This window comes from Centrocercus urophasianus, unplaced genomic scaffold, assembly GCF_019232065.1.
Source record: "Centrocercus urophasianus isolate 14NV4802_14NV808 unplaced genomic scaffold, USGS_Curo_1.0 seq_27, whole genome shotgun sequence".
NCBI lineage: Eukaryota > Metazoa > Chordata > Aves > Galliformes > Phasianidae > Centrocercus > Centrocercus urophasianus.
In genome coordinates this window covers 5093389-5106942 of record NW_024884833.1, presented here as the reverse complement: position 1 = coordinate 5106942, position 13554 = coordinate 5093389, and the positions used below count along the sequence as shown (strand labels likewise).

General features: G+C 36.4%; 1 protein-coding gene across 1 annotated transcript in view; it reads left to right on the top strand.

The window, feature by feature from the left end:
* BNC2 (basonuclin 2) overlaps positions 1–13554 on the top strand; it is a 335385-nt gene that overhangs the window by 102874 nt on the left and 218957 nt on the right. The window contains exon 2 of the mRNA XM_042826800.1: positions 1–91. This exon is cut by the window's left edge and continues 110 nt beyond it. Coding sequence (XP_042682734.1) covers positions 1–91 — 91 coding nt within the window. The remainder of the gene's footprint in view (positions 92–13554) is intronic.

Genomic DNA, 13554 nt, shown 5'->3' with positions numbered 1-13554 from the left:
GTTCGGAACAAGAACGGCAGCGACCGACTCTGGTTTCATGGGGACATGGCAGAACACTGACACTAACCTCCTGTTCAGAATGTCCCAACAGGTATGTGACTTTTGTTTATTTTAAACATGGCATTTTTTGTATTTTTTTTTTCCTCTTTCTTTCCACGTTTCATTTTTGTTTCATTCATCACTACATAGTTAGCCTCTGAACTGTCATAACTATGTCATTGGAATGTGCATGGTTACTTCACTGCTTCCCTAAGGGCTCCTTTTTAAAAGAGGAAAAGATATATTAAAGCTTTAAGTAAAAGCAAAGCGTTTGTTTTAAAGTTCTCAAACAGGGCTTTGCTCCCTGCAAGACTGTTTTTCTTTTCTTTGTTAGCTCTTGTTTTGTTTCAGTGTTATCCCCCTCACGCTCCCTCCGTCCCACAAATAAAAGTATCTGCTATCCCAGCAAAACTCCTTTCTTTCTTGCCGAGTACGTAAGCCCCCCAAACCGAACTGACAGGGAATCTGGGGGGCCCCTCCGAGCAGCGTAATTGACTTCACGTGGCGGAGCGCTGCTCGGAGCTCCGGAGCGGAGCGCGCTGCGGCCGCAGCCGCCGGAGGAGGCAGCTCCGGGTCCCGCTCCGCTCCCTCGCTCCTGCCCGCTCCCTCTCCCTCTCTCCCCCTTCCTGCGGAGCTGTGCCTTGGCGTCTTCCCCAGAGCTGCTCCTTCACCGGGGGCCGCGTTTAAGGCAGCTTGGTATGCTGGTTCTGACGGGAAAGCTAAAATGTTACTGCAAGGCCAGTAATAACTGATAATTAATCACAGGAGCCAGTGTCTCTGTACCATGCACTTGGTGATACGCGCCCTGTGTGTTACAGCTAATCTTGCACAATCGCTTGGCTCTTCTGGGTGAAGAAAAGGAAAAAAAAAAAAGTGGGGAGGAGGGGGGAGGACGACAAAAAACAAACAAACAAACAAAAAAAAAAAAAAAACAACAAAACAAAACAAAACGGCAAGGGAGAAACTTTCAGTTTGCCCGGGGCTCAGGCAGAAGAGGCAAGGAGGGAAGTTCAACCTGGAGGGTTTAGCAGGGTGACTCCTTAACAGGGGACACTTTGCCTTTCTGAAAAGTAGTTTCCAATTATGGTCTGACACTGACTGATAATAAATGAAATATTATTTTAGCCGAAAGAGGAGCTGGTAAATGATTTGTATATTTAAATTAGACTTTTATTTAATGTTGGACATCAGATTAATGAACTCATTTACCTGAGAGGCGTTCCAGCATGTGAGGAGAGAGAAAGTAATTGGGCTTTTGTAGTTTGCAGTGACAAAGCATGCCTGACTACTGGCTGTAAAACAGTAATTTAATTTAAAAAAAAAATTAAAAAAAATTAGAAAACTTTAAGGCCAAGAAAGACTCCAAGCAGATAGTTAATAACCAATAGCAGTTGTCTGTGGAACACAGTTTAAGCTGTATAGCTCTGGATAGGATAAAGGCATTTGAATAGGAAATATTTTGATATATCCTGTAGAGGGACCCTGATTACTGCTGATACAGTACGCTGGTATAGAATGTCATCAGCATAAGGCAAATAAGCAACACCGTTCTCTTTCTCAATCTTGAAAGTAAAAAAAAGTTCATTCCTGGTAGAGATGCACATTTCAAAAAAAAGCTTCTTGGCACTAAGAAGTGCGAATTGCTACTGCAGCGCTCGCAGGGCTTGTCAGCTGTGTGTGTCTGTGATACACAGCCTTTCTGGTTGTATGGGTGTTGAGCAACAGAGTGGAAAGCAGTTATTCAAATTGCTTGCTGTATTCTTTTATTAAGAAGTGAGATTAAATTTTTGGGGTGGAGAAAAGGTTCTTTCCATTTCAGCCACAAAAGAGTTAACACAACAAGATCCAGGTAACGATCAATTGATAAATGACGATTGAACCACATAGATAGCATTAGACTGCCAGTTTAGTATTAGACCTTTTTCAACCGATTTAGCCTCTGTTGTCTCTGGAATGTTAGGAAATGTTCGACATGACAAAGAAAGGAAACAAAACTAAATAAAGAGCATCATTCTGTGTGTCTGTGTGTGTGTGGGGGGGGTGCCCGATAATTTAGGACAACCAGCTCATTAGATCAAACCAAACATTCATGCACATAAGCCAGGCTGTTTGGGCTTTGTTCTCTTTTTGGAAAATAACGTTTTAAATGTGCCAATCCTTGTGCGTTTTCTGAATTTTGTACAGTGCTGAACGTGCGTGGTCATGCTGTGTTCTGTAGGAAAGGGGAGAAGTAACGTGCTAAATGACTAAACGTGTGGTAGGTGCTGTATCAGTGTGTATTCTTCCGTTGCAGTACACACGGTAGCACTGCAAAAGTGGTGATTTTGAGCAGGTTTATTTCTTACAAGTCCGTTCTTAACGCGTTTGGGTTCTGTTAATCTCCTTGTCATATTTTGTTTGTTTGTCATGTGCTAAACATACTCAGTCCAAATATGCTTTCATCATGCTTTTAAGAGGAGGGTAAGTTCTTTTGCTATATGCATTTATCTCCTCTTTACAGATAATATTTTGTCTTATATTTCTGGTTAATGCTGTTACAACGTATTATCTCGTGCAGGCTACAAGCACAGACTGTGTGCAAGTGTAGCTGCAAATTTGTGTCTGAATGCCAATCGTTCTTTCTAAATCACTGAAATTTTGACTATTAATTTCTGTTACCTATTTTCCTCTATTTGTTTGATAATTATATTCGATCCATCTTCTGGAAATGTAAGTATTTTTAATTTTTTTCCTATTCTTTAAGAAGAATTGTTTTCGGGATTACAAATAGCATAATGTTATTAAGTGTACGTAACTTGCAGGCGAAGTTTGGCATGGTTTGAAAGAACTGCTTAATGAAACTTTTCCAGCCATACATAGTAATGCTAGAGACATTTCTTCTTCAAAGTTTGAAGTATAATGCTGGCTTTCTCCATGTTTTCTTAGAAGCAAACAAACTCTCAGCTCCATCAGTTTTCCCTGTAGTTGTAATTTAATATCAGGCGGTTTTTTTAGTACAAAGATTGAACCATGGCAAGAAAAAAGATTCAGAACAAAACAAAACCTTGCGATTGCTCCCCATTCTTATCCTCTAACTCACACTGCACAGCTCTCTGCATACTATAGGAATGAATATCCTCAGAATGAAAGGAATCTACTTCATTGTTGCAGGGAAACATATATTTGTTAGAAATTTTAAAATATATTGTATAGGGCTGAGACATTAATAGCAAGTATGTGAGTATTTATTTTTAAATTCTTGAGAGAACAGGAGCGCAGGAAAATGGCATCTCCACATTCCAGAGCAAATATAGCTCTTGGAGGAGTGATAGGAGAAGAGCAATAGACTCCTAAATTACCTGTCAGAAGTTTATGACGTGGCCACTTGACTGCATTGTTTTGCCTATGCACCTTTTTTCAATATAAAGGAGTGCGGTGCGCTTGGAAGAGGTCATCCCATTCTGTATACAGAAGAATGTCTGATAACCTCAGAGGGCATAAATCTTAACTTTTAAAAAGGAGTGCTTCTTTGGGTCACTTTGATCAGTGACAGGTCGAGAATGAGCAGAAACCCTCGGCTTCTCTTCCATGCTCATCTGGTTAAGTCCAGGGCACACACTGCCCACACTCGTTCTGGCAAGGAGCTGCTAATGTCAGAAAAGAAGGCCTGGATGTGATTGATTAAAAAAGACAGGCTTTTATAATTTTCTGCTTTCATAAATGTTTTGTGCATTTGTCAGAGTAAGCAATGCTGTCTTTCTTCTCCCAGTTATCTTAAGGGCTGTGATGTTCTAAAATACTTTCTAAGTAAGTGATCTCGGAAATGCGACCATAGGAGAAAACAACAGTGACACAAAATTTCAGAGCTGCGTACCTTTTTCTTGAGAAAGAAGTATGCTTAATCCATTTCAAATAAAAAGGTGATAGCCTTTCCAGAAGCCTTTTTGTTTTTTTTCCTCAATGTGAGAGTGAAAAAGCAGTATATCAGAATTATAAATGGATCTGTGCGTCATTATATAGTAATTTAGGATTCACTCAATGATGTAACAAAATTAACAACATAATTTCATTGTGTAACTGTATCTTATTAAAGAACAACTGTCTGACATTCTCTTACAGTTGCTTTATTTAACTTCATGCAAATATTATTAGTAGTGACATTTCTCTATTGTACATTAGATTCTCTCATTAACATGATGTGTTAGTTATCACCAGAGAAATCACTTCTAGATAGGTGAGGGGGAAACCAAGAAAACTAAAAATTAAACCAATGATGTATATTAATATAGACGCGTCTGTTCATGAGAGATATGGTACAGTAAATTCAACTTCTTTTTCTTGCACAGATGCATGCTTATTCTAATGAAAACAAAATAATACTTATAATTTGTGTGGTATGCATTGATGCTGCTGGAAATATTACATGCAGTGTGCACTGCCTATTTTAGCTGTGCTTGTATTCTACAATCTGATAGTTCCTAACGTTGATGTAGACGTAAGCACATAAAATGTTTATTCAACCTGTATTTAAAGATAGGAGTGTAGCGTAATGTCTAATGGATTGAAGGGAAAAGCTTCTTAAATTTCCTGGGTTGATGGTTATAAAGATTGTATGTAATTTTGCCATTTATTATGTAATTAAATGCTTTACTGTAGCATATAACTATTCTTTTTTATATAGGTGTACATGAAAAAAAAGATCAAACATAACAGAACAGCAGACTACAACACCATACACTGATTTATTGTGAACATTTGGGGAGGAAGTTTAATGCTGGTAAAACACATTTTGTCATTTACAGTAGTCAGCAATCACCTTTGTCAGTGATCATCAACAAACATAATCTGTTTATTCGATACGTATATTTCTCATCACACTATTTTAAAGATAAGCTGACCCCAGTATTTTTTGTTGTTATTCATGAATGAGTTGATGTGCAAGTACAAATTCAGATGCTTAATCAGGTTGCATAGGCTTATTTCAGGTATCTGCTTTTATTTTGATGGGTATTTTGGCAAAGCACAATTTAGTGCTGTAATAGTTCATTTCCCCTTAGCAAATGAATAGTATTTGCATCGAGAATTTTGTGGTGCTTCTGATGTGCCTCAGAAGAGAGGCATTAGAAATTACTGTACATGACAAAAGCACGGGATGTTTTCTGTGGCATATGGAGCTAAACACACAAGGACATGCAGAAGTATCGCCACGGCTGTGTGTGTGGTACATGGTTAAAAGGAAAAGAATTCCTCTCAGATGTTCTTTTACTGTATTCGTTATTTCCAGGAGAATTAAGACACAGCAAAATGCTTCCAGCTTCTGTCTCTTGCGCATTATACACATACGGTGTTTGAACATATTTGTGCTGTTGTGTCTTTTAGTTGATGATGTGCTAAAAACGCTGTTAGATCTTTGCTTAACTTTGAGATGTGCATGCACAAAACTGTGAAGTCTGGGTGAAGCTTTGAAGCTTATATTAAAACACACACACAAATATATTGTGCAATAAGCACCAATGCTTGATGTTTTTAAATGTATAGTTTTTCTGCGTTCTTTTTTTAGTTTATATTTTAGTAGTTACTTTTTCATCTATAGATTTACGTGGATTTGATTAATGTAGTGACAGAACAGATTTGGTATATAACAGCAGCAGAGTCTCTTGCTCTTATGTCAGGGTTAAGAGCCAAGGCAAATCTTCCCTAGCTAATTAGATGCTGAGTAAGGCATCTCAGTGAAGTTGGGGCAAAAGTGAATGGGTCACAGCTGAGGCAAGATTGCAGGGACTGTAGTGATAGTGAAAGCATTCACATTTGCCAGGTCGTTGTGACACTGCAGTGATTGCAAAGGAACGCTCTGTTCACTGATACAGAACTACCGTCATAAAGTACAATCAGAAACAAAAGCTTTAAAGAGCTTTTACTTTTTACTAGAAGTGCTCAAAGCGTATGCTGTCTAGCTTTCTTTGCTCAGTTATTCTTGTGAAACAGTAGTGCTTGTGTGTGTGTAGAAGGATTTGCCTTGTAGACTGATGGTTCTTTGCAGTTGAGAATTTGCAGAGTTGGGGTTCCTAGTATGCCCAGGAGGGGATAAGTGATACTGTCTCCAAAAAGAGAAGGCTGAAATATGGGAGTGGGAAAAGTAAAGCTGCATCATTGCCGACTCTTAATTTTTTAGTTCAGAAAGAGAAACATCAATGCAGCTTTTTCCTATAATTCAGGGAACAGAGTCACAAAATTTCAGCATCTAGGTTAACTATAAGTTAAGGGTTTTAATTTTCGCCCAGCTAGTCTGTGGGTGGGGATAATCTTAAAAAGCAGTTTTATTTAATGATGGTCTGTTTGCTTATTTACAGTTTTTAAGTGATGCAAAATGCGTACTTTAGCTAAACATCAGCCTGTCTAACAGCTATCCAGAACAGGAGACTGTTGTCTGACTGTATGTCAGACTATGGATAAGCATCTGTTGCTTTGTTGCTGCTCATCCCACTCATTATAGTAATGCCCTAATGCCTCCTTTCCCTTACTGAAATATTTGACAACGGTTTTCTCAATGATTTTCCGTCACTGACAGAGAAAACAGTGCGAGTTGTACGGCAGTTGTTTTGTCATAGACATTTTGTCTTAGAGAGGCCATCTCTTCGTGGGGGAGAGGGGGAAGGGGGGCTGGGGAGTCATCTCGGAATTGCTTTGATCAGTGTGAACTTGCCAACAATGTACCATTGATGCCATTCTGACTCTCTTGGGAAGCCATTGCATCTCCATCCTCTACCGATGATGCGTATCTGTGCACTTGGGCAAAGGAAAGACAAGAGCGTCATCTGCCACTTACAGAGCACTGGAGTTCAGAAGAGAAAATGACACGATTACGAGCCTGCTATTCCTTCCCGTGCGCAACGCAGAAGCCAGCAAGCGTTTCTTAGAAAGTGAATAATAAGTGATGCTGTAGGAGGCTTTATGGAAACTAAGAAAAACTGTTCTGGTGTTGTCATTAAAGCTGAAATGTGCTGTCACTGGCAGGTAAACTTACTGTGATGTTTGAGATGATGTTTATCTGGAAATGGACAACAACACAAATATCTCAGTGGAGATTAGTACTGAAGTCTGTGAATATTGGAATATGCCACTCATAGAAGAATTTGAGAGTTGTAGTAAATGCCTGTTTTTTGTGCTACGTCCTGTGACTGGTGCTGAAAAAAGCTTTAATTGCTGTAATTTTTCTCAATAATTTTGAAAAGGTGAAGACAAAAGTGAGACAGAATTGATGAACACATTTTGTGTTGTGGCTGTTCTTTTTAAACTTTATTTAACCAGAATTCCAGAGAAGAAAATAGGCTGCCTGGCTCCCTGCGTACGTGCACTTGCTCCATGATCTCTGTGGTGTATTTCCTAAAGATTGGTGACCATACAATTGAATACTTCTGGCTTTGAACAGGTTGAATGAAAATGTCATACAATGTAATTCTTTTGAGATGAACAATTCAACATTTGGAGAGTGCCAGTGAGAGGAAAGCAGAATATAAAAGCTCATATCCTCTCTGTGATCCAAGTGTATATTTTCCATTCATGTCATTGGAGGCCCTGTCATGCATCAAGGACAGCATATAGTTCAGGTACAGAGTTACAGATAGTAGTGTATTAGCCTTCAGAGTGAGCTGTAACTGGGAGCTCAATTCTGTAAGCCTTCTGTATGCGTGTAACTTTTATGAAACTAAACGTACAGGTATTTTGCAAGACAAGATTCTACAGCTGTAAGGAAAGTTGCTCTTGTGTGTTTTAATCTTTTCTATTATTTAGGCTCCAAGGAGATGAACATCATAAAAAAAAATAAAAAAATAAAAAATAAAAAAGTTTGACATTGCACTTTCTTAAAGAATTCTAAACCTGCCTTACTGTTTTATCACAGAAATTGAAATGGGTTCTCTGTACAGGTCTCTGGTTGTCTAAGCTTTTAGGCAATATAGACCTGTGCATGATTTTATGTATAAATTCCTGGAAGCTCATGGATTAACTTGGAAGCCAAGCAAAATTATGGTTGCTTGTAGTTTGCCTCTGAAATTTAGAAAGTGTAAAGTAACATGAAATTGAATTAGAGGAGAAATATTTACAAGAATCCTTGCTAAATGAAACTGCCAACTTTTCAATAGCTTAAGCAGTAACACAGTCAGAGAGAAAGTATGTTCATCATTAGGGTAGTATTTTGGAAATAATTCTCATTTACATTAAAAATTGGCTTTCCAAAGTTTACTGTCTTGTTTTCCCAGTAAGAAAAATATCAAGAACCAAACAATTCTGAAGATTTATTGTCAGATCTTTTAATGCAGATTCATTTCCTTTTAGTATATTCATTGTCACTTGCCTGCACAGAGTACAAGACACTTTGTACTGTACTGCAGTTTTATTGCTGCTTTCAGAGGGACGTCTTGTGAGATGTTACAGCTTCTACGGAAGTACAACAGCAAAATGTCATTTTATGATAGATCATTATTGATATCCTTTATTTATTTATGCCTTTCCTCATTTTTCTCTCCTTGCTGTTTCTCTTGCTTTTTATATATATATATATATATATCTGAACTAGTTTTAAAAAACAAAAAACAAAAAAAACCCTCTTCTTGGTAGTAATTCAGTAATAAAAGCAGTCTTGATGATAAGGGATCATAGGAAGAGATGAGGGGCGGAGAAGAGAGGCATCCTTTCCAAGGGTGGCTGAATGTAGCTGCTGACATGCACCTACATTCGGTGTTTTGTATTTCAGTGTGCCTGTGTGCAAGAGTATGATAAGAATGTGTGATGCTTTGGCTTACCAAATGAATGATGCTGAAAAGCATCTCAGTTTGATCTTTGCGTTGTGCTCTCTCTTAACCAAGACATTGCTCTAATTTAAAAAACAGTTCTCAGTATATTTGTATTCCAATATCTCAAGTATGATATTTGTATTCATCTGACAAAATAATAAAAATCAAGTAAAATGAGGGAATAAAATTCCTAATATGATTAAGCACTTTTTTTTTTTTTTTTTTTCCAGCAGAATTGGTAGCAAAAAATAATCAGTTTTTACTTACAGTTATGATCTAGAACTTAAATTTTATGACAACCTGTAAAATAGCTTTCACAATCATACAGTCTTAGAATTGGTACCAACTGCATTTCTGAGTAGTAGATACTGGAGCTTTCACAGTTTCTATCATAACTTTCAGTGGCTGTTTTTTCTCTGAGCAGTTTGATAAGAATATCTGAAATAGATATCTTAGGGAGGAGGGAGGTACAAGCTAATGAAGAGTATGCAAGGAAAAAATAATTACTTCCAGCTGGCTTTTTATAATAAAGCTACTATTAAAATGAGGAGGTCCATTAGCAAGACTTTAATTATATATTTTCTCACATTTCTAAATAAACATCATAGTCTTTAGAAAAACAACCCTTTAATGAGTTAAGCGTGACAGCCATCGCTCTAGCCAGGGTGAAGTATAAAGAAGTACCAACTCATCTACCCTGCTTTAATGCCCCACAGCAGTTGACATTGCTGGAATGCCTCCTGCAGCTGGTGGCATATGACTGTCATTTGCAGGCAGGATATGCGGAGAGTTTACACAATGGAAGCATTCATGAAAGTGTTCCTCATCTGGGACTCCTGCAAGCTCTCATTTTATTGACCCTGTCAGAATTTAACTGGTAGACTGTCAAATTATGTGTTGCTTTATCTAATATTAGTTTTTCTTTTAAATTAGAATGCGCAGAAGATGAGGTTGTGGAAATCAGGTACAGAAAAGAAAAACATCTTCCGTTTTACTGTTTCTAAATCAAGGAAAACTAATAGGTGTTCAAGAACTTTATCATTTGTAGTACAAATTGCAAGGATTCAATTTCTTGTTCAAGATTAAATAGTGTGATTTATTTAGAGAGATTTTCCAGTTTCTTTTTTTTTTTTAAACATTCAAAGCCTTAAACAAAAATGCATTTTCTAAATTACCATATCCCTCAAGTGTAGCTGTATACAAACAGTTTCATAAAACAGCTCTCTCTTTAATTGCTGGTGTCCTTAAAGATAGCAGGAGAGGTGCTGTTCTACACAGGCTTCCCCAAAAAGAGCTTTATTCATAACCTCTCTTGTGTCTTCATGCAGAAAGCCACAGAGAAATTTCTGATGCTCAGTGGTTTTTATAATGATCTGCAAACAATATAATAATCTGAAAGTTGATTGATGATTGTAAATATGTTCTTTATATCACAGATTGACTACTTATTAATTCAACAGTGTTGAGGCATGACCTCTCCAAAGCCATAATTTGCATTAAAAAAAGTGTCTGCGCAGCTTAGTTGATAGCAGGGAGAAAACTGGCTACAGCAGCAGACAGCATACCAAAACATTGGCTTCATGCAAATGGAGCACACTGCAAGAAGTGCACCTTACACAGTCTGGTACTCTTTTTAACAGATTCTCCTATCCACCAGTAATTGCTAATGTAACACTAAAGTTCAGTTCAGAAAGGGGAGAGAAAGGGCATAAGAAACAATGATTAGATTGTTTTGAGAAAAATAGATTTTAATCTTCATTCTGCTAGAAACCAAGTCGCTCAACTCTCCAACATGGTTTTGTTCCTGTACGTAAAGAAAGGTATAGCATCTGTCCGTGTGACAGGAGATCTCATTGCCATAGATTTTACTTAGTACATTTGCCATCGTTCTTCTCCTTTTAAAAAAATATTAGTTAGAATAGTGATAGCTGAATAGTAAATACTGCCTATCTAGAGAAATGTATATTTGCTTGTATAATGCTTGCTGTGTGCCATTTATAACTCCCCTTTTCTTCCCTCTTCAGTTCTATCTTTATATTCTCTTTGGAGCACAAAGTAAGTCAATTTAAATGTGAAAGGCAAAAAAATTAAAATGGAGTATTATTGCACTGTTTTGCAAAATCCCCTGAAATGTCCCTTGAAAACCTACTGAAATACTGGATTGTCTGTACAGGTATAAAGAAGAAGGACAATGGAAGCATTTAAATTCACTTAGAATTGTGTATTGGTTGTTGGATTCTTATTTTTTTCACATTTTAAGGTAGAATTCTGAAGACGTTGTGATCCCTTGAATATTTAAAAATACAGTGAGTTGAATGAACCTTAATATTAAATTTGTACTTAGCAAATAAAAAATAAGTATTTTACAAGAACTTGATAAATGTAGAAACTCTTAGAACAAGTGAATATTTGTTGCAAGGAAAATGCTGCCTCTCCAGTTTTGACATTGCACACATTGCAAGGTGGCAGTTTAAGCTTTCCTTTCTGTAAAAACTCAGGAAAATACATATTAGTGTATTTTTTGGTTAATGAGGCTAGCTTCATTAGTGTCTTTCGAGTCTGATTGTCTAAGGAGAGATGTAAAAGCTAGGTTTCAGAGCAAGATAAGAACATAAAAAAAGTATCAACAACATTAAAAACTTCCTGATAAACATCAAACTTACAGTTGATTTAAGAGAATTTAAATTTATTTTTTCCATTGTCAAGTGCTGTTAGAGTAAGTCAACCTTTAAGTATGCATATGCATCTATATATATGTATGTTAGCATATATATAGGTCAAAAACAAGGTATCTCAAAATATTCCACTTATAGAAAAGATTCCAGTGAAAAAACAATTATTTACAATACTAGAAAATTTTAATTTCAAGTGCATAGCCCAGTACTCACTGAAATCAATAAAAGCGTAATCTCTAATCACAAAACTGGTCTGGGGGCTTTTCTTACAGTCTTCTTAGGAAGAGATAATTCTTACTTTGCTCATTTTGTGAAGGAGCAGAACAAGAGTACATATAAAGTGAAGAAATAATTGGAAAAGTAAAATTTCAGGAAGTGTTTATAATATTAGAGCTTTAGTTACAAATTAATAGGCATATTAGTTACAAAATAAATAGACATATGGCCTCTAAAATCTAAGATTTTTGATCATTTTAATTAAATATTTAAAAGATACTGTGTAGTATGTTAGCTGTTAAAAAATACCAACGACACAATGACAACAGTGACTCAGGCAAGATAGTGGCAGGCATTATTTTACTTTGAAATGTAATTTTAGTTTTGCACAATTGTGTTTTTTTTAATGATCTTTATCTTCATTAATGTAATCTTTCAGAATGCAATGAAATTAAGTGATCAGAAAGTCCAGTGATCTTAAAAAGTAAAACAGCATCACAGTTCCCAAGCGAAAGCTAACCCTACTTTAAACATCTTTAGTTAGTATTTAAGCATATTTTGCATGAAAGTTGCTTAGATATTAAATTTTGTTTTTCTATTATCCTTCTTTTGCTTTTTACTAATGTTGGGAAGCTAAGAGCAGGGTGTGAAAATGTTTCTGCATATACAGTGCATATGCAGTTTTTGTAATTGCAAAGTTGAAATTTGGTTTTCCCAAAATAGACCTATGGAGTAATGTTTTCTATGATTTATCAGTTTACAGTTTTAAAGGCTTTTTAAAATAATACTGAGATCAAATAAAACTTTTCTAGTATGTAAAGTACATGAAGTATGGTAATACATGAAGTGCATGAAGGAAAGTTACAGGCATGAGACTGATCTAAATGTTTATTAATTTTTTTTCTTATTATTTTCTGAGCCTCTCCCTTCCATGCCACATCCCCATCCCTTCTAAAATTCAAAGTGGTCAGGTGAGGGGTTTTGATTCTATCCACTAACTTACATATGCATGTTTATACGCCCACAGACTGTAAAAAGAAAGCTGAGTAAATGTGGCTTCAGGGGAAAGAAAGGAGTGGTGGGCGCAGATACCAGCTGGAGCTTGATGCGTGTGTTCTCTTCTGTGGCACCATTTTGTTGTTGATGTGGGAATGTAGCTAAACAGTGACTACAGATGCTTCTCTAAATAGGAATCCACATAAATTCCAGCTGTGAACTTGTGATTCATCCTTCCTTGCAGAAAAGATAGGTTTCCATATGTCCCATTATGTTCCATATTTGATTTTTATCACACACTGTGTGCCAGTCTAAATCTCGCCTACTTGCTTTTTATGCATCCTGTAAACCTTTCTGTCATCCCTCCCCTCTTTGAATTAGGCTCATAATGCACCTCAGCCTCCCTGCAAAAAAAAAAAAAAAATCCTCATTAAAATAATAGAGAATCCCATGAATAATTTTTTAATGAATCAAGTATATGAATAATATATCTGTGTAACCTCCCTAGCACATAATCTGGACATAAATACAGAAAATCATACTAGAAACATTAGAAGTATTTCTCTTGTTGCTACCTCTACTATCTTTAAAATATCTGTGTTCTTAATATTTTTATCTTAAAAATACTTGTATCTTAACTTACCTACTCTAAATGGATTTTTGTGACTTTATCTTTAATCTTCTCAGGTACTTAGTGTACATAGCTTCTCTATATATTTTTAAGCATGTAATTCATTGATCAAAAGATAAATACTCTCATTTTGAATTATGAATATTCTTCACTGTTACACCATTTCTGCTCTGACACTGACAGAAAACATTTGCAAAACTGTCCCTGTTTTCATGGTGTTAATTAT